The following is a 21367-nucleotide window of genomic DNA, read 5'->3' as shown; positions in this document are numbered from 1 at the left end:
ACTCCCCCTTCTTGACCAATGGTGTCAAACTCAAATAGAACTGTGGGGGCCATGGCATAGTGATCCCTGCAGGTTGTATGTTGACTTAGTTTTAAAATATATTATGTATGTTTTATTGTATTTTTATTTACTTTGTTAAATATTTCCCAGTTACATTTTAATCTAGTTTCAGAGCAACAAAACTGACACTTTGTTCTGGACTCCTCTCAGTTTTCACCATGTTAATGCTAAACTTAGTGCAGACACTCTTATCACCTTAGCCCACTGTAACTCAGAACTCTTGAGCTCAAAAGATCCACCAACCTTAGCCTGTACAGCCACACCAGGCTGAAATGAGATAGTCGAAGTACAATACTTCTTGATGCTCTCAGAAAAACTTGGAAAGACTTATATGAATTGATACAAAGTGAAATGAGCAGAACCATTACAACATTGTATAGAGTAACAGCAATAATATATGATGATCAACTGTGAATGACTTAGCTATTCTCAACAACACAATGATCCAAGACAATTTTGAAGGACTTAAGTGAAAAATTCTATGCATATCCACAGAAAGAACTGATAAGTCTGAATGCAGATTGAAGCATACTTTTTCTTGACGTTATTTTTATTTTTTTTTTTTTTGGTCTATGCTTTCTTTTATGACATGACTAATAAAGATATGAGTTTTGCTTGACTCCACATGTATAGCCTGTATTAAATTGCTTGCCTTCTCAAAGAAAGGAGGAAGGGACAGAGGAAAGGAGAGAATTTAGAACTCAAAATTTTTAAAAATGAGTGTTAAAAATTATTTTACATGTAATTGGGGAGGGGAATAAAATATTAAATTTAAAGTTGCAAAAAATAAAAACAAATTTGAGGTGTCAGAGTACATTCCCTTTCGTAAAGGTTTGGGGTCTTTAAAAACTTATTTTGAGAATCTGAGACATCATTTTCTGCAACTTCTTGTGTATCCCATTGATCATCAGTTAATACCTCTTTGTCCTTGGGCAAGTCCACTAATTTCTCTGGGCTCCAGTTTGCTCCTTTATAAAATGAGAGGGATTGGGCTAAAATGGTTTTCTAGCTTTAGATCTGCCCTCAACATGTCAAGGACAGGTCAACACTTTGTTGTAAAAGTGGGAAACAGAATGTATGATAGAGCAGCATATCTGTTTGGGGTTACAACTCAAACCCCTATATACTACATCATTTCCCTCGATAAGAGTAATGTTGTGTTTTGGGGAGTAGTATCTGAATGTATCACTTTGAATATTACTGTTACTTTAAAAATCTTGTATTGCACCACATGTTATTTGAATTTGTTATGAACTTTCATAGCTGGTGAGTTTAAAGATCTATCATAGTATTTATTTTATGGAAATAAAGAGTGGAGGTATTTTGTGTTAATAAGAATATTATGATGTGAGGAAAATAACATCATTTTGTTTCCTACATAATTTAATCCCAGTATCAATGGAATATAAACATAGTATTTATGTTATATCCTAATAAGTATTTTTGAAAATATATTTTTATTTTGATAAATATTTTCCAATTACATTAAAACATTTTTAACATTTAAGAAAATTTTTTTTTAGTTTTGTGTTCTCTCCTTCATTCCCCTTCCTTGCCTCCCCTACTCCTTGAGAAGACAGGACCTACCTCAGAAAAACTTGGGGTAAAATTTCCCCCGGTTCTTGCTTTCTTTCTAATTTAGGCTGCATTAATTTTGTCTGTGCAAAACCTTTTTAATTTCATGTTATCGAAATTATTTGCTTTATTTCCTATGATCCCCTCTATCTTGTTTGATCATAAACTCTTCTCTTATCCATAGATCTGACAGATAAATTTTTCCATTTTCAGCTAATTTTCTTAAGATACAACCCTTTGTATCTAAATCATGCACCCATTTTGACCTTATCTTGGTAAATGGTGTGAGATATTGATCTATGCCTAGTTTCTGCCAAACTGCTTTCCAATTTTCCCAGCTGTTTGTGTCAAATGGAGTTATTGCCCCAAAGGCTTGAATCAGTATGGTCAGACCTGGGCATTTTTTTTTTTTTCACACAGTTGCATCAGTCAACTGTCCTAATGGGGGACAACCAGAATGCCTTAAGTCAGTGCCATATGAGGATGTATTGGAAGAGTTGGAGATGTTTAGCCTACAAAGAAGTATCTGGAAGAGGATTGGATTTATCTGTTTCTTGGGGAGAGGAGTGAGGAAAGTGCCAGGAACGATAGGTGAATGTGAGACAAATACCCCTTATCTCAGGAAGAGCTTTCTAATAATTCAAACTAGCCAAAAGTAGAATCAGCTGCCATGAGTAAGTCATGGTTTTCCACCTCCTTGGTTGCCTTCATATAGGGTCTGGATGACCATTTTGTGTATGTTTTAGTGGAGATTCCCTTTTGTGTTTGTGTTTTACTAGATGGCCCTGGAATTCCTTTCTAACTCTAAAAATCTCTGGTTCTGTGACTTTACTTGAAGGATATACTGATACATAAAGAAAACTTTGGCCTGTCTCTTGTAGCCAAGAGGAGATGCAGCAAGATTCGAGGATCTTCTCACTTGTACTTGATCACTTAATCAATTGATCTTTGGTTATGATAGAAGTTGGGAGTATTGATAATGTGCCCACCTAGGATATCACCAAATATAAGCTGCCTTTTTGTTTTTTTTCCTCTTCATCAGAAGTTCTTAACCTTTTAAGGGAACTAATTATGTTTAAATACAGTTATCAAAACAAAAAAAGTTCACAGAACCACAGGTTAAGAACTTCTGCCCTAGATAGTTTGTCATACAAGGAAAAAAAAATTCCCTGGACTAGGTGTGCTCTTTCTCCCTTATTTCAATCCAACAAATATGTAATAAGAACTTATCGCTTACCTTGCTTAAAAGTTAAGTTGAATAGCTAAATCTCTTTACTTTTCTTTTTTCTACCCAATGCTGTTTTTCTTAAAGATGTATTCCCTATTTTGTAAAAAGTCAGTAGGGTTAAGTAGATGGAATTTTGATTTGAAGACTGGTGGACTTTCATGCTCTGTTACAGCTACAAACATATATCATTACAAAATGATATACTTCTTGCATAGATTATCAAATGAAGCAAAAAATTATTTTACTGAAATTTTTCTGGGGAAGGTATTGGCCCATTTTTGAAGGGAAAATGAAAATATATTCCAATATGTGGATGGTAATGCTTTAAATACTATTTTTTTCCTTTTCAGAAGTCAATGAAAGGATTCCTTTTTGCTAAGCTATATTATGAAGCTAAAGAGTATGATCTTGCTAAAAGGTAAGGTAACATTTTTATAAAATATGAGATTTTAAGTTTTTACAAAAGATACCTTTCATATTTTAATTGCTTTACTATATCTGCTATATCAAAGTATAACTAATATTGGTATATCCATGAACAACTTCTTGGATTATTAAAGATTCAACATGATTTCTTTTAACCTCCACCTCCCTTACTAAGGAGGGATTAATGTTAGCAGTGATGACCGTGAGGTATTAGAAGTTCCCTAAGGGCCTTTAAATCTTTAACAATTATTATATGTCCTTATATATCATAATTTTTGAAAATTGGTACTCTATATAGTACATGTTACAACCTTTTTCGTTCAGAATTTTTAATTAACTGAAATCCTATTCCTTAACTTCTGAATAGATCGGATTTTATTGTTGACTGATTTACTAAAGCACAATGATTATAAATATTCCATTATATCTAAATTTAGTGGATTTATAGTGAGAAACAAGAATCATTGATGACATGATTTAAAACTGGCCATTGCAATAACTGTTCTAAGATAATTTCAGCTACATCAGGCCTGCACAAAATGTGCCTCCAGGCATTGGCAGCCTGCCAAAGGATTTCGGGTGGCACTTGTGCACTCTCCTGTTTGTCTTGTGATTTGTGTAACCAACCATTTGCAGTCTGTCTCTAGTCTAACCTGAGGCCTGAAGAAGTTTAGCCTACTTTAATTATGGCCCCTACCTACTGCCAAGTTGTGAAGGTCTGAGCTGTATTTTACTTGTTTATATTTAGTTGTAGTCTTTGAAAATTATTTTTTAGAAGTAATTTCATTTACTTATTATTAATTATTTGTGCTATACTGCTAGCAGAAGTTTAGTTAATGGTAAATGGTAGATTACGTCAATTGGAATGGACATATCCAAACTAGGAATTCACCCAAAGAAACCACTTTGTAAGATCCAAGTCTTCAGACTTACCATCTTGCCCCTTGGTTCACTTTTTGGTTGTTCCCATTATTGTGTTAGTGACTGTGTCACTTCTCATATTAATGTTAAAAGGTCAGATTAAAGTAGAGTTACTACTCTTTAAGATCTATTAGAATTTCTACATACTTTGGTCGTTGTTTTGGTTTAAATAACTTTTTCTTCCAATTTATTTTGGGCTAGTACAAAATAAAATTATGTATTTCAGGGCACCATAGTGCAGATATGCCTCAGTTATAACTTAAACCATCTAGAGCAAGGTTTCTGAACTGGGGGCCTATGAACATGGATGGGCAAAAAAAAAAAAATAATAATCTTCATTTTCACTAACCTCAAACTTCATTCAAAACAAAGCAAGCCACATTGTTCTGGGAAGAGGTTTATAGGTTTTAACAGACTCCCACATGGGTTCATGACACAAAGGTTAAGAAGGCTTGGTCTAGAGCATGGAAGAGAACCAAGAATTAAGTGGGAGGAGAACCTGTGAGCAGCAAATTTAGCTGGTAAAACCTCTACACTGTAAATAAGATTGGTAAGGCTCTCCATCTCATGCCTATTAAAATTTTCCTTTATTTAAATTTTTGTGATATCTTTTATCATGTTCATTTATGAACATAGCCTTCCCCCTTTCCCAGTGAGGCATCCCTTATAACAACAAAGAAAGGAAAGGGACATTTTCAGTAAAATTAACTAACACATCAATAGAGGCTGTCAGCATATCCATATAGGTTCCATATCCATAGTCCCCCTTTCTCTGCAAGAAAGGAGTGAGGTGCATTTTTCATCTCTATTCTGAGGCTAAGCTTAGTCCTTATAATCACACTGCATTGAGCTAAATTTTTTTTTTCACTTACATTGTTATTATGTATGTTTTTCCTGGTTTCTGCATACTTCTCTTTGTATTAGTTCATATAAATCTTCCTATATTTGTCTGAGTTCTTAATATTCATAATTTTTAAGGTGTAGTAGTATTCCAATACACTCATGTACCATATATATCATTTAGCCAGTTTAATTAATGGTGCTTATTGATTCTTATATGTAGTTCTAATAAACTTGATTATTTGGTTTCCTAGAGAGACAACATGGTATAATGTAAAGAACGGTGCACTTTGTGGCGAAACACTTGGCTTCGAGTTCTGACTCTAGTCTTTGCTGGTTGTGTGTTCATGGGAAAGCTAGATAACCCCCCTGAGCCTTAGTTGTTCCATCTGTAAAACTGGGGTGTTTTCACATTCTTTACTCCTTAGTGTGAGAGTCTGAACTGTTATGGATAGTAGGAAAGTCTTGGGAGGTAAAATGGATAAATCTTAGGAATTGATTGGGCACAGAGACCATGGGAGGGAAAACTTATTTTTATCCTGAGTGGGAGTTACTTTAACAGAAACAGGGAAATCAGGAGGAGGAGCTCTTTTTCAGGGGAAGATGAATTTGGTTTTAGACTTGTTGAGTGAGGTGCTCCAGTAGGTCAATTAGGTCTAGTAGTAGGTATTTGAAGTTTCAGCACTATCATACAGGACAGAACTTGGAATAAGAGAGATAAGGGAAGGTTGAGACTGTCAAAGGGAGGAAAAAAAGACCACTGAAAACCTACATTAGGAATGGGAAGAGAGATGGAGTGATCAGAGATATAAAAACTAAAGAGCAAGACAGTTCTAAGACAGAGGAACTATTGAGTGATATCCCCTTGATTCAGGGAGTTTGTTAAGGAAGGTAAGAAATTTAGAGTTATCATAGGTACTGATTTACTCAAGGGGTGATCTATGGAGGTTGTACAAGTCCCTTTGCCTTTCCTTTTGTTGCTTGCCACTTCATTGTTAAGAACACCAGATTGGGAACCAGGAGACCTTGTTTCTATTATAGTCCATTCTCTGCCACTAAATAATTTTTTGACCTTGGACAAATCATTTAGTGTGAGTGACTTGAACTTAGATCATCTCTTAAGGTCTTTTCTACCTCTAAGATTTTGTGATATTAGATTCACCAGTTCTTTACACTTTATAAAGTTCCTAAGCCTACAAGAAATAATCTTCACGGCATAGCTTGTCATGCAGACATATTCCTTCCACACCTCCCTAAACATTCCTTATAACAAAATATAAGAAAGGAAGGGGAGGAAAAAGGCAGTTCAGCAACCAGGTCATTGACCAGATTTGAAAGACTATAAGGAATAGGGCTAGAAGACACTACAAATTGGGACTAGATGATCTGTTACATTTTAATGGTGGGGTAATTGAGGCAGGGAAATGTGAAGTGACTTTTCCAAGGTTACATAGCAGAACCAGGGGACTAGCACCTTAGTGTTTCATCTTTCTATCTGACTCTCTTTAAGTCTCCCTGTACAGCCGTAATTGCCACATTATATATGAGCCATAATTTTAAATTATGTAGAAGATCTCTGTGGTTCCAAACCTCCAGTTCTGTCAGAATCTTTGGTCAAGATATTAAATCTGTCTTTAGTTTAAACTTAAAATATATTGAGATAGTCACTTTTATTCATTGAGCCTTCCTTCATTCCAGTTTTACTTCTGTAGGATCAAACCTTGACCTTTGGCATAACTGTGATATTATCTGAGGTTACTGAGTCATATACATATATATACATACACACACATACACAATATACAATATATATATCTTCATGCAAATTAAGGAATGACTTAATACCCTATGATTGAAGACTTTTTCTATTTATGTACAGTTGCTTTTCTGAGTCTGCTGTTTTAACTAATTACTTAGCTTTTTTTTTCCCTTAAAGGAATGGACTATGGTTATTTTGTTATCCATCATATTGTAAAACAGATTACAGCAATTTATATTACAGTAGCTTTATAATTTTTAAAACATAACACTCAATGAACGCCTAAGAGACAGCATATATTCCAAAAAGTATTTCAAAATTCTGATTAATTTTAGAGTTCAGACTGTGGTGAAGAGGGAGGGGAAAAATGTGAAGGTTGAATCTTTCTGTTTCTTCTGTTTTCAGCATTGGGTAAAAAGTTTGGTAGATGAGTTTGAAACTAATAAGAATTTTGCATTATTTGTGAGTTTTTATTTTATAAGCTATTCATATCATTCTTCACAAATAATTTTGAATTAGAGGTATTGGTCACTCAGTTAAGTAAATAGTGTGGTAACCAAGAGATAATTTTTTTTTTAAATTTTAGACTCAAATACCAGAACTCAAATACAGAGTAGAGAAAAGAAAAAGAAAGATATAAACTTAAATATTGAAACTTAAATATGAAGTAACAAAAGAAAAAAACATATGTGCACAGCAGAACATAAGAGAGGATTCAGAATATATACCAATAAATTTTCATTCGAAGAAAACCTGTATGATAAATACATATTGTATTGAGAGCTGTCCGTCTTTTCTTTGCTTGATTGTAAATTTTCTTTTGTTTTCTGCTAGGCACTTTTTTGTTCTGTTTTCCCCCTTCCCACTTCCTTGCTGCCTACCCAGAGGCTACAATTATATGTGGATGCATGTATCTGTAGATATAGATACATGCATACATACATACATATATAGACATATATTTTCCCTTACAAATTCTACTCCTGATCTTTGTTAATGTTTGTTCTTATCTTATTTCCTATTCTACCTGACTCTTCTACTTTACTTCTACCCGCTACCTTGCCCTTCTGTTACTTAGCCTCCACACCTCCCTCCCCCAGGATTCCTCCCCATCCTCCCATTCCCATTGATCTAAACACCCTTCTATTCTCCCCTTAACCTATTTTCTCATCGTCCCCTGTAGAGATCTCTCACTTATCCTCTCGTGTCCCCTCCATCCCCTTACCATTTTATTTCTTTTGAATTTAGAAGACTTTTTATACTCTTCTAGATATATATGTATTGTTCCCTCTTAAGCCCATTCCTGATGAAAGTAGATTACCAGAACTACTAGCCCTCCTCCATCTAATTCCTCTGTGTTGATTCTTCCTCTTGCATCTCATTTATATAAAATAATTACTCTTTTTAGCTGTTCCTTATCAGTTTTACTTTTTAAAGTTATATTATAGTCAATTCGACCCCAATCTTTCTTACGAACTACCCAATTACTAATGACAATCTTAGACATACGTTTTAAATTTTACATACATAAAAAAAATAATCTGTCCTTATTGAATCCCTTGTAATCAGTCTTTGTTATGTACGTTATATTTTGTATGCCAAATCTTCTAATAAGTTCAGGTTTAGTTTTGTTTTGTTTTTAACAAAGTCCTAAAAATCTGATAGTTGATCAGATGTTCATTTTTTTCCTTCAGGATTATGCTTAACTTTGCTGGGTATGGTATTTTCAACTGGAACCCCAATTCTTTTGTTCTTCAATATATGGTGTTCTAAGACCTGTGGTCCTTTAGTGTCTTCACAGCTAGGTCTTGTGTGATTCTAATTGTGGCACCATCATATTTAAATTGTTTTTTTTTTCTTGTTGCTCTTAATATTTTCTCCTTGAGCTGGAGTTTCGGAAGAGATAAATATTAAAATGTACTAGGTTAGTAGTAATTTTTTTTGTTCCAAGTAAGCTAGAAACTGTTCTGTTGTGTTTTATAGGATAGAACTGCATGAAATTTATGTATTGTAAAAGCCTCTTTAAATTCAGTGTTTGAATTATATCATAGATATATATCTACTTACCTTAATGTACAAGAGAGGGATCCTAAAGCACACAAGTTTCTGGGTCTTCTCTATGAAGCTGAAGGAAACATTGACAAGGCCGTTGGATGTTATAAGGTGAGTAACAAGTGTTGATTAAAATGTGAATTCTTTGTCAGTTTGATCCTGTGTTATACTAATATATCACTACTATTTTTATTATTAATGTTAGATGCTACTTTTGGGGGAAGCTGTAGTTGTTAGAAGCACATGATGTAGTACATAGAATATTGGAGTCAGGAAGATTCAGGTTCTGCTTCTAATTTGAATGAGCCTGTGTTACAAATCATTTAATCTGTTAATGCTACAGGCACCTCATTAAAATGGAAATTCCTCAAATTGTTGAAATCATAGGTCTAGAACGAAACCATACACATTTTTAAAAAAGCGTCACCACCATTTATAAAAATAAAAGATATTTTGAAAAACTATGAATAAATGAAAGAATATTTTTGAGTACATCCATATTACAGTTTAGTTGATATGACGTTGTTAGAACTATTCTTTAAATTCTTTGGTATAAAAGTACTATATAAGTATGATAATTGCTAAGATTTCAAAACAATTTATCTAGACATACATTTTTGTGATATTTATAGTTTCATTCCTTTTGTGTGGATAAAGATGCTCCTCATTTTAAACATTAAACAAAAGAGCAAAATACTGCTTTTAAAAGATATCTGTTGTATTATTTGCATTTCAAACTTAACTGATTTCACTAATTTTGAAGTGCCAATTTTTCTGGGATTATTTAAGTACAATTATTTACCCAGAATTCAGTGAATTCATAAATTGTTGCCATATATATGCTTCAGCATTATTAATTCATTTGTTAATGCTCCTTTTTTTTTTTTAATTGCCAGCGTTCAGTAGAACTAAACCCAACACAAAAAGATCTTGTGCTCAAGATTGCAGAATTGTTGTGTGAAAATGATGCTACTGATGGAAGGGCAAAATACTGGGTTGAAAAAGCTTCTAAGCTTTTCCCTGGAAACCCTACAGTCTATAGGTTGAAGGTAAAAATCTTATTTTTTAATTAAGTGAAAATTATATAATTTTTTGTTCTTAAATTCCAAAAACAAATCATTTCCATATGTGCAGTAGAATAGAAACGTATTGCAAAGGAAATCATTAATCTAATTTCATACTGTTTGCTTTTAGAAATATACATGTATACCTATATATACTTTCATGTATTCATATATATGCACACACACATATGTGTTCCATGTATTACTTTCAAAGCTATTCTGCTTGTCTGTACTTCCTTCTGAAGTTGGTTCTGTTCTATTTGGGGCATTAAAAAGTTTCAGTGGCCCGCTTTTCTTTTTTATGACAACAGTATTACAGGCTTGTCACTTTAAAGAGAGGAGAAAAAGAAATCCTTTTCAAAAATAAATGCGATACAGCAAAATGAGTCCCTACAGTGGCCACATTCAAAGATGTATGTTTGTTTCCGCACCTTGACTCCATCTGCATCATCATTACATTTCATTTCTTTGATCAAAGTTCTCAAGAGTTTCAAAATTGTTGTTTTTTATTTCTTAACAGTGTTGTCTTTGTATATAAGTTATCTTGGTTCTGCTCACTTTACTCTGCATCACTTTATGTTTCCCATGATTACCATAAATCATTTCTTTTGTCATTTCTTAAAGAACAGTAATATTCCATTAGTTGATTTGCCATAATCGTATTTAGTCATTCCTCAATTGTTCTCTTTCCCTTTTAATCTCCCTCTTTATTATCAGGGAGTTTGTTTTCCTGGTGACTATTCCCTCTCTGGTAATAGCCTCCTCATTTACCTTCCCTTTCCCTATAGTTGCTTATTTCTTTGTTGGGTTTCATATATTTCTACACCAAAGTGTGTGTTCATGTGTTCAACCTTTCTTTGTCTTATTTAGATAAGAATGAAGGTTATCTGATACTTACTTCCCTATCGTTTCCTCCATATTTGTATATTCTTCTCCCCATACACATAAATTATGAGAAATAAAAGCCTTTCTATGATAGTGTATTCTTTTTACCCTCCTTTTTCTTTCCCCTTTTTAAACCCTCCAAACAAGTGATCTATCCCCAGGTCCTATATCTTCTTTATTTACTTCTCTTAATACCATTTCGAAGACATTTAGGTTCTAGAGGGACACTTCTTCCTCATCCCTCATTAGAGTGTTAGCACTTTATCACATAGTTCCTTCCACTTGCTCAAATAAATTTTTTTTCTGGTTACTCTTGATTCTTTTTGCTTATATTTTAAAGTTTTTGTTTCGCTCTTGTCATTTCCTCAGTAATGCTTGGAAATCCTGTGTTCTGTTAAATGTCCATTTTACCCCTTGTAGATTTATTCTCAGCTTTGCAGAGTAAATTATGTCAATTGTAAGCCTGTATCTTTGTATTCTAAAATTTCATCTCATTTATAACCGAAGCAGCCAGGTCTTGTGTGATTCTTACTTTGATGCCTTAGTTCTTGAACTCTTTCACACGTAGTATGTACTTTTTGATTTATCTGCTTGCAACATGCGTGTGTGTGTGTGTGCGCGTGTGTGTGCGTGTGTGTGCGTATCCACTTTGAAGCCTTGAATTTTGGCTGTGGTAATCCTGGGATTACTTTTTGCAGTTTCTTTCAGGAGGTGATCAGTGGATTCTTTCTATCTTCACTTTACCATTTTTATAAAAAAAAAATTTTTTTTTTGCAAGGATTGGGGTTAAGTGACTTGCCCAGGGTCACACAGCTAGTAAGTGTCAAATGTCTGGTCTGAGACTGGATTTGAACCCAAGTCCTCCTGTCTCCAGGACTGGTGCTCTATCCATTGTGCCACCTACCTGCCCTCTTTTTGGTTTTAATAGATACTTCTATAGTGTCCGGGCTTTTTATCATGGTTTTCCGGAAGTCTTATTATTTTTTAAAAAATAATTTATTTATTTTTAGTTTTCAGCATTCATTTTCATAAGATTTTCAGTTTTAAATTTCCTCCTGCTCCCTGTCCTCCTCTCTCCCCAAGACAGCATGCAGTCTGATATAGGCTCTGAAGGCTGATTATTCTTAAATTTATTTCTCCTTATCCTGTAGTAGGTGTCTTATATTCTTTTTTTCTTAATCTTTTGATATTGAAGTATTTCACGTTTCACAGAATAATTGATTTCAGTTTGGTCTATTCTGATTTTTAGAGAATCTGTTACTTGGATCAAGTGTAACACTTTTTCTTGTAAACTATTCTTCCAATCTTTCCTCTAGGATTTCCATTTTTTATCTTTTGCTTTATTTCTTCTAGGGATTCATATAGTCTTGTGGAAAATACATTTTCTCTTTTGAACCTCTGCTTGAATTGTCATGGCATTATTTTCTCATGGGTTGAATTTTTGGGCCTCTCTTCATCTAACAATAATTTTTTATAGTTGTTGGTGTTTTCTTTGGTTACGCCTCTCTTCATTCTTACTTCCTGAACTGTGATATTGTGCCAGGGCCAGGATCAGTCTTCTGCTGCACTTGGTGATAATTATCTCTGTTTGGTCCTAATTAAGGTCACTTGGGTTCCTGTGACCTCCACCTCTTGGAGTTAGCCCCTCCCCTTCAAATAACCCTCCTTTTGCCTTTAAATCTTTGAGGTTAAGAGCTCTGGATCTTTGGGGTCCTCTGTGTTATCTCAGGACAAATACTGGGACTTTGGAGCCCTGGGGCATTCTGGTCTAGGCACTAATCATGCCTGGACTGATCCAGTGCTGTTCCTAGGGTTTCTTAAGGTCCATACTCTGGGTTTCCTTCTGCTCTGGTTTTCTGGGGGGAGATAGCTACTTCTGCTGTTTTTGGATACAGATCTTAGTAGTCTACATGTTGTGTGTCTTGTTATACTGCAAGGTGTTCAGCTTGTCTGTACTGGTGCTGGCTTTGTAGATCACCTTTCCTATTTATTTATTATTATTATTTTTTTTTTTTACTGACTCTGTGCATTTCTTGAGTGGAAAAAAATCACTGTAGTTCTCCTTAGATTTCTTGATCATTATTTGGTCAGGTGCAATTTTTAGACTTTTCCTGGTGTAGGTTATGTGCGGTAAATTAATCTGTAGTAAAAAATCTAGCACTCATGTTTAGGGACTGAGGGTAGAAATAGAATAGTTCCCTAGTATCTGGCATAGTTGTTTTTATTTACAACTAATGGTATCTTTAATACTTTCAGTGAAAAAATGTAAACACCTATGTGCCACCAACATTGTGCTAGGTGCTTGTGATATAAAGAAAAAGTAAAACAGCTCCCACTCTCAAAGAGCTTACATTCTATCAGGGAAGACATTCTATACATACATAAGCATAAAATAATTTACAAAATAAAAGTAAGGTAATTTAAGGAGTGGAGGGCACTAGCATTTGGGGAATCAAGAAAGGTTTCACATAAAAGGTCATACTTGAACTAAATCATGAGAGTAATAATGGATTTATTTACATTTAGAAGTATGGAGGGAGAGTATTCCAGGCATTGAGTATAGCTAGTTCAAACAGCAAGAAGGTCAGATTGGTTAGAATATACAATGTGGGAAGGACATTAATGTCTAATGAGTCTAGGTAGTTTGGAGCCAGATTGTGGAGGGCATTAAGTGCCAGAAAGAGAGGAATTTATTTTGAGGGTAGGTATTTTTGTATTTGTAGCCTTGCACATAGACACTCAATAAATATTTGTTGATTGATTGGTAAACTTGAATATGTTTGGTATTGATTCTAAACTAAATATATAAATTTCAATAGGAGCAGCTTTTAGACTGTAAAGGTGAAGATGGATGGAATCAGCTTTTTGACTTGATTCAGTCAGAGCTCTATGCAAGACCTGATGATGTATATGTGAACATCCGATTAGTAGAGCTGTACAGGTCAAATAAGAGACTGAAAGATGCTGTGGCCCACTGCTGTGAGGCAGAGAGAAATCTGGCCTTGAGAACAAGCTTGGAATGGTACTCATGTGTTGTGCAAACACTTAAGGTAGGTAAAAGCCTGTTCTGTACATTTCTTTTTGGCATGTGACAACACTTTTTCCTTTTCATTTATTATCCTCTAAGAGGCATCTTTGTCTTATACTTTAATTTCTTCTGTTTTCCACATGTAAAATTTCTTGATAACAAATAAATGGCATTATTGTTATCCATTTTACATATATAGGGCAGCTCAATAACATTCAATAAATATTTGTCATGTCTGTGTGAGGCATTATGCCAAGATCTCTGTAAACCATTTATTTATCCAATATGAGTAGCTGTTTATATTGTTTGAGTAATTAAGGATGTGGTGAATTTATTTCACCTTATTTGAAGAAAGACTAGAATGGGAAAAGGGATAATTTTGAAGTTTTACTTATCAAATCAGTGTATACATTATGGTTTCATTGGGGGACATTTGCTATTATATAGCAAAGGACAAAGAACAAAAATAGTTGGTAATTAAATGCATTTTAATTTATTTCTACCCAATAGGAATATCTGGAATCTTTACAGTGTTTGGAGGCCAATAAAAGCAACTGGAGAGCAACCAATAAAGACTTACTTCTGGCCTATGCCAATCTTATGCTTCTTACGCTTTCTACTAGAGATGTACAGGAAAGTAGAGAATTACTGGAACGGTATGATAATTATAAGGAAAGCAATTAAATCTAAATTACATTTTATATTTTAAGGAGCAGTTCACTGTTTAGTTGGTTGAGTTAATCTCTTTCCCAAAATGGTTGTTCATATGCTGTGCCTAGAGGACTGTTAAAATTGGTGCAAGATGATGAGAATTCTTCTCTACCAATTCTCTGTAAGAGATATTAAGATTTTATTTTGCATAATTTTTAGTCTCTGAGCTTCTGATTCAGGTTTGAAAAAGAAGAAAAATGTGCAAACCTATGTTGTTAATATTTTATTATGGCGTGCTTGAGAAATGATGAATTTGAAAATTGATACATTATGGAAAAGTGCATTAAGTTCTAGACAACCAGGAGACCTTGGGTTTGAATTGCACTTGAAAGACTTAATAATTGTAGGATCCTGAGCAAGTCCTGTAATCTATCAGAACCAAACTTTCATCATCTGTTAAATAATACTTATAAATTAGTTTCCTCACAAACTGGTGAGGAAAGTACTTTTCAATCCTCAAAGCATTATATAAATGTGGATTGTTTGTTACTAATACGATTATTTTATTTCCTGTCTATATGTGGGATTGTCTTTCCATCTGAGTCTGTTGTTACTGAATCAATGCTTTACTCATATTTTAGTACTTTTAAAGGAACTTTAAAGGATGTCTATTTCACTGGCTTAATTAGGAATTCTTGGTTTTGTAGGAAGATGTTTAATGGTTTTTGTTTTCACATTTTGAACACTTGTTACATTTTTCTGAGTTTTCTAAACTTGTTTTAATGATTTCTGCCTTAATTAGGTACGGTTGGTAAATCACTAAACAAATAAAAAATTAGAGTGAGCTAAAACTTTAGTATAGGCACAATGTAATGGATTGATTGACATAAGTTAAAAGTGTATACTAATTTGATAAATAAAACTAATTATTCAAAAAGGGGGAAGAGGGACAGTTAGGTGGTGCAGTGGATAGAGCACTGGCCCTAGACTCAGGAGGACCTGAGTTCAAATCCACCCTCAGACACATAATACTCATTAGCTGTGTGACTCTGGGCAAGTCACTTAACCCCAATTGCCTCACCAAAAAGGAAAAAAAAAAGGGAAGGAGAAAGAGAATAAATCTTTTCAGAGAAAAAGGAAAAGGATGCTAATCTCTCTTGAAAAGTATCAGTAAACTGCTATATTAAATGCTCTTTCCAGTGGATCTGGCCCTTTCAACTTTAGTTGATTTCAGTTATCAAGTTATTTTTGTTATATGACCTGGGCAAGTCATTTTACCTCAAGCAACTCCCTGGTACTGATCTATTAAGTCATGGACAGATTGCTGACTATATTGGTGGAAGGAATTCCCACACTGGGAGTTGCTCATGCTCATAAATTCTAGTTCCTTCATGTTCCTTTGTCTAAAAGTTATCATAGGCAATTATAGTACCATAAAGGGATTTCTTGTTGCTGCTTAGATTTGTATTAATTTTAAAGCATAATCTATTAGTTCCTGAGGAAAAAATAGCCAGCCTCTTAGAAATTGGCCAGCCCAAATTAGCTAGGCCATTGCTTTTCTGTACTTAAAACCTTTTTCAGCTTGGTAGAACATGCCAGCATTCTGCCTCTGCTGCTACACTTTTTGAGAGCCCAGGATCATATATGCCAAGATAAGATTGGGTAGGTTTAGCAAAGGATAGGTATTAATGGAGAGTGTAACAGTTTTGTTAAGCTACACCAAAAAATATTTGACTCTAGAATTTAGTTTTGTTTGACTGTGTATATGTATATCTTGTCTGGGAATTCATAACACTGCAAACTAAATAACGAATGCGTTATAAAAGACTTGAAGAGACTGAAAGGCAGTTGAATACTGAGCCTCCCCGCCCCCCCAAGTCTATTCTTTGTCCTTGCTTTAGGTTAAGGATGGACAGTCTTGCTTTTCTGCAGAGCCGCCATCCTTAAGGAAAGGAACATTTTTAGTATTCTAGTAGATTTCACGTTTTTCAGGTGTTTTGCAATAAACTCTTTTCCCCAATAGCTGAACTTTGCTTTGCTTTTTTTTTTTTTTTTGCATGGGACTTTAGGATGTGAACAAAATAAGAGTTGTTTCAAACAAGTATTTAAATAAATAGAATGGTTGGTGATATTTATCGATCATAGATCTAGCTTGGCAATCTGGCTCTGGAATCCAACTCCTTCCTTTTACTTCCTTTACGGAAGTGGGCCCCGGGGAGGCTAGGTAACTCAGCCCAAGATCACAAAAATTGAATTGAACTATGATTGTCAGTATTGTTCTTCATCTTCAAAAGCAAAATGTATGTTGTTGGGTTATGTGTTAGTTTGTAAAAACTTAAGATAAGGACAATCACAATTTGATTTATAACCTTATTTGAGGGATTCTTTTTTCTCCAATTCTTTTTTTGGAGGGAGGGAGAGGGAATTTGATGAACACCAATAAACAATATTTCTACATGTAAAATCAGTAAGGGGATTGTTTTTGAAATTGTACATGTAAAAACATAAATATTTTTTTGAAAAAGTATAAATTAAATTTTTAATGTAGTGTAGTATCAGTGCTGGTTTGTGTCCCTGTCTGAACTTCTTTTTTTTTTTCTTTCACTAATGTTTCACTTTTCTTCCCTTTTTTTGTTGGTGGTGGTAGGGCATATCATTTAATGTATTTCCACAACCTCCACCTCCCCCAAGGGTTATTTCTTTACTTTTACTTTAAAAAAAAAATAATTTGTTGTGAAATGTGTTATCCATTTGATATCAAAGATGTGGATTATTCCCTAATTCAGTAACCTTTGACTACTCTTCTTTGCAACATTTTTGTGTTGTAGTTTTGATGATGCACTTCAGTCTGTGAAATCTTTTATGAGTGGAAATGATGAGCTATCAGTTACTTTCCTTGAAATGAAAGGTCATTTCTACATGCATGCTGGTACTCTGCTTTTGAAAATGGCTCAGCACAGTGAAGTGCAATGGAGAGCTCTGTCTGAATTGGCAGCCTTATGCTATCTCATAGCATTTCAGGTAAGCAGCTTCCAGTTTAATTAGGTGTACATTTCACCCAGTTGATCTTCGTATTTGTAATGTTCCACATGGATTTATCCTGGTTGTACCTCATGTTAAGAAGTTTCAGTAAGGGAATAGCCAGACTTAGAAAAAAGAGATAAATTAAGAACTGATTATAAGCATTGGGGACATTTTTTCCCTTTGACAAAAGCATTAACTTCATAATTTCTTTAAGTATAGCGCTTCTATTGTATATTTTATATGTGATTAAAAACTAGGGATGGAGCCAAGATGGTAGAGTAGGGGCAGCAACCCAACATTTCCCTCCAAACAACTTAAAAATAATACATCAAATCTAATTCTAGAACAGCATAGCTGACAAAAGATCGGGTGAGACATTTTTCTAGCTCAAAATAACTTAGGAGGTCAGTAGGAGAGGTCTGTGACACTGGGGTGGGGGTTGCCTAGAGTGGTTGTGGTGGTCAGCCAGCAGTGGGTCTTGGAGGTGGCTACAGTAGTTGCAGCAGCAGCTTTGAGATCTCTCAGCTACTAAGTGGAGTGGACAATTGATCAAAAAGAGATTACAGAGAACTCTGAGCTTACTGGCACAGCACTAGGCACTATTTAGCTACTCCATTGCACATATACAATTCTAGGGCACAGAGGAGTACTTGTGGTCAGTCCCAAGGGAATAGGGGCCCTGATTGTAGTTTCAGGGCCGAGAGAAACATTATCACTTGCAGCTGTAGAGTAGCAGGTGCCCTTCTTGGGTAAAGACTGGAGCACAGACCAAGAAAGCAGTGACCACACCTCTCCCAAAATAACAGTACCTTGGAAGCACCAAAAAGTGGCAAAACCCAGAATACGCTCAGAAAACAGCAGCATGAAAAAGCCTGAAGCTTGGGACACTGCCTTTCCGCCTACAGGTGAGCAGAGCCCAACTTTAACCTAAAGCTCAAAGCCAAGAAATAGGCTAGAAAAAGGAGCAATCAACAAAAAAAAAATGTGACCATTAAAAGCTACTATAGGGGGAGGGAGGATCAAGACATAAACTCAGAATAAGACAACAATGTGAAAATAGCTATAAGCAAAGCCTTTAAAAAGGAGATAAAATTGCTAATTGGACCCACGCCCAACAAGAATTGCTAGAAGAATTAAAGAAAGAGATAAGAGTGGTAGGGGAAAATTGGGAAAAGAAATGAAAGTGATATAAGAAAAGTATGAAAAGGGAATTGACAGCTTGGTAAAAACAGGCACAAAAGATACTAAAGAAAATAATGCCTAAAAAAACAGAATTGGCCTAATGGTAAAAGAGGTACAAAAGCGCACAGAAGGAAATAATTCCTTAAAAATTGGAATTGGGCAAGTGGGAAGCTCCATAAGATACTAAAAATCAATAAAACAAAGTCAAAAGAAAAAAAAATTTTAGGACCTCACTGTCTGCTATTTATTTACTCAATCTTGATGGCTAAATGTGAAGATTAAAATAACTGAAGACTGCTTCAGTGACCCATGGTTTCATAAATATGAATGAATCCCTTCATTGTGCACAAATTTTTAAATTCTCTGTGACTTAGCAGTTATTCAGGAGGGATGACACTGAAAAATTCAATAATCTATTGATCAGCCTTCTTGAAGTTATGTAGGCTGATAATTGTAACCTATTCTGGTAGAAGTTTTCAAAGCTTCTCCTATGTTGGCATACTTTTTAAGCATATAAGGCCACTTCTATGCAACATTGGGGAACATGGGTGGAGGAGTATATAAGTTGGATAGTTTCTGCTTTTGTAAGTATGGCCTCTGGAATGATTTCTAATAAAGTTTCATTTTTGTAGAATTGGTAAAACATGAAGGTTGGTTTCATTTTAACAGAAAAAATAGTGGATTCTTTGTTTTTTCCAGGTAAATGAATGCCTTTGAAGCAAGTCTGTAGATAAAATTTCTCATTTCTCCATATATTATTTTTTTCATTTCTACATCTTAAGTGATCTTAGAGGTTTAATGGTTAGACTGACTGATCCAGGAATGCTTGTCTTTGGTTGTGGTCTGTTCAAGGCTTGGGTTCCCAGACCCTAAAACCTTGAATAGCCAATGAAACTTAGATTTATTTATTTATTTATTTTTTAGTAATTGGAAATAAGTGGTTTTACTGGAATGTAAGAGCCACTCAAATAACTCAGACTGTGAATGGCTTCATATATCTGACGTGATGGTGAAGCTACCCATTTGCAGAAGTAACAGTTGCTGTGTGATGGATATACTTTACAGTTAGAAAAGCCACAACCATTTAGTCAACGTCAAAATTGCTGTCGTCTCTCCCCCCCCTGCTGTGGCATTGAATCCTTGTTTGGTAATGTTTGCAGTAGTAAAACAGTAGTTTTTCAGGTTTATTTTCACTAGGTGCTTATTTCCTCTTTAAGAAGTAGCATCCTATGGGGTAGCTAGGTGGCGCAGTGGATAGAGCTCTGGCCTTGGAGTCAGGAAGACCTGAGTTCAGCCTCAGACACATAACACTAAATAGCTTTGTGACCTTGGGCAAGTCACTTAACCCCATTGCCTCATCAAAAAAATAAAAGAAAAGGAAAAAAAAGTAGTAGTATCCTGAGGCAGCTAGGTGGCGCAGTGGATAGAATACCAGCCCTGGAGTCAGGAGAACCTGAGTTCAAATATGACCTCAGACACATAACATTCACTAGCTGTGTGACTCTGGACAAGTCACGTAATCCCAGTTGTCTCACCAAAAAAAAAAATGTAGTATCCTAATCAAAGCTATCAATAGTTATATGAAGAAGGCTCTTAAATCACTGATAATTAAAGAAATGCAAATTAAAACAACTTTTGAGGTACCATCTCACACCTATCAAGACTGGCTGACATGAAAGAAAAGGAGAATGACAAACTGTTGGAGGGGATGTGGAAAAATAGAGACACTAATGTCCTGTTGGTAGAGTTATGAACTGGTCCAATCATTTTGTCACTATGTCCAAAGGCCTATAAAACTCTGCATACCCTTTGAACCAGCAATACCACTATTGGGTTTGTATCCCAAATATATACAAAAATATTGAAGCTTTTTTTGTGGTGGCAAAGAATTGGAAATTGAGGGGATGTCCTTCCATTGAGGAATGACTGAATAAGTTATGGTGTATAATTGTGATGGAATACTGTTGTGGTGAAATAAATGACACAGGGGATGGTTTCAGAAAAACCTGGGAAGGCTTATATGAGCTAATGCAAAGTGAAGTGAGCAGCACTGTTGTAACAATGATCAGTTGTTAAAGACTTAGTTACTCTGATCAATACAGTGATCCAAAACAATTCCAAGAGACTCATGATGAAAAATGCTGTCCACTTTCAAAGAGAAAACTGTTGACGTCTGAATGCAGATTGAAGCATATTGTTTTCACTCTTTTTATTTTTCCTTCCTTTTTTATTTATTCATTTTTTGCAACATGGCTAATATGGAAATATGTTTTTTCTGACTTCACAAGTGTAATGAGTATTGTATTTCTTGCCTTCTCAAGGGGTTGCAGAGGGGCTGGAGGGAGAGAAATTGAAATTGAAAATAAAAATAATTAAAACATTTTTAAAGAAATAGTTTCCTTCTAATTTTCTCTTTCCGGCTATTTGAATTTTTTGCCCATCAACAATGGCTCACCCTAAATATGATTGAGACATAAGCTAGAGGATAGTGATTACATTTATTGTTTCATGGTTCGAGGGAACTCCTTCTACCTAAGCAGGCAGGAACAACTTTCTGTGCAAGTTAGTCTTAGTTGCCCAGAAACCTGAGAGGTAAATGACTGGGTCAGTGTCATTGGCCAGTATGAGTCAGAGTTGAGACTTGAACCCATCTCTTCATGTCCCTAAGGCCA

At 34.9% G+C, this 21367-nt stretch overlaps 1 protein-coding gene across 1 annotated transcript in view; it reads left to right on the top strand.

Moving 5' to 3' along the window:
• Nucleotides 1–21367, top strand: part of LOC114046165 (E3 SUMO-protein ligase RanBP2-like) — a 76359-nt gene that overhangs the window by 18848 nt on the left and 36144 nt on the right. Inside the window, exons 2-7 of the mRNA XM_027866410.1 lie at nucleotides 3214–3281; nucleotides 8861–8972; nucleotides 9758–9910; nucleotides 13630–13860; nucleotides 14349–14494; nucleotides 17318–17510. Coding sequence (XP_027722211.1) covers nucleotides 3214–3281; nucleotides 8861–8972; nucleotides 9758–9910; nucleotides 13630–13860; nucleotides 14349–14494; nucleotides 17318–17510 — 903 coding nt within the window. The remainder of the gene's footprint in view (nucleotides 1–3213; nucleotides 3282–8860; nucleotides 8973–9757; nucleotides 9911–13629; nucleotides 13861–14348; nucleotides 14495–17317; nucleotides 17511–21367) is intronic.

The sequence above is a fragment of the Vombatus ursinus genome, unplaced genomic scaffold (assembly GCF_900497805.2).
Source record: "Vombatus ursinus unplaced genomic scaffold, bare-nosed wombat genome assembly UNPS02014781.1, whole genome shotgun sequence".
NCBI lineage: Eukaryota > Metazoa > Chordata > Mammalia > Diprotodontia > Vombatidae > Vombatus > Vombatus ursinus.
Note: the sequence above shows the minus strand (reverse complement) of the source record. Positions and strands in the feature narration are given on the sequence as shown.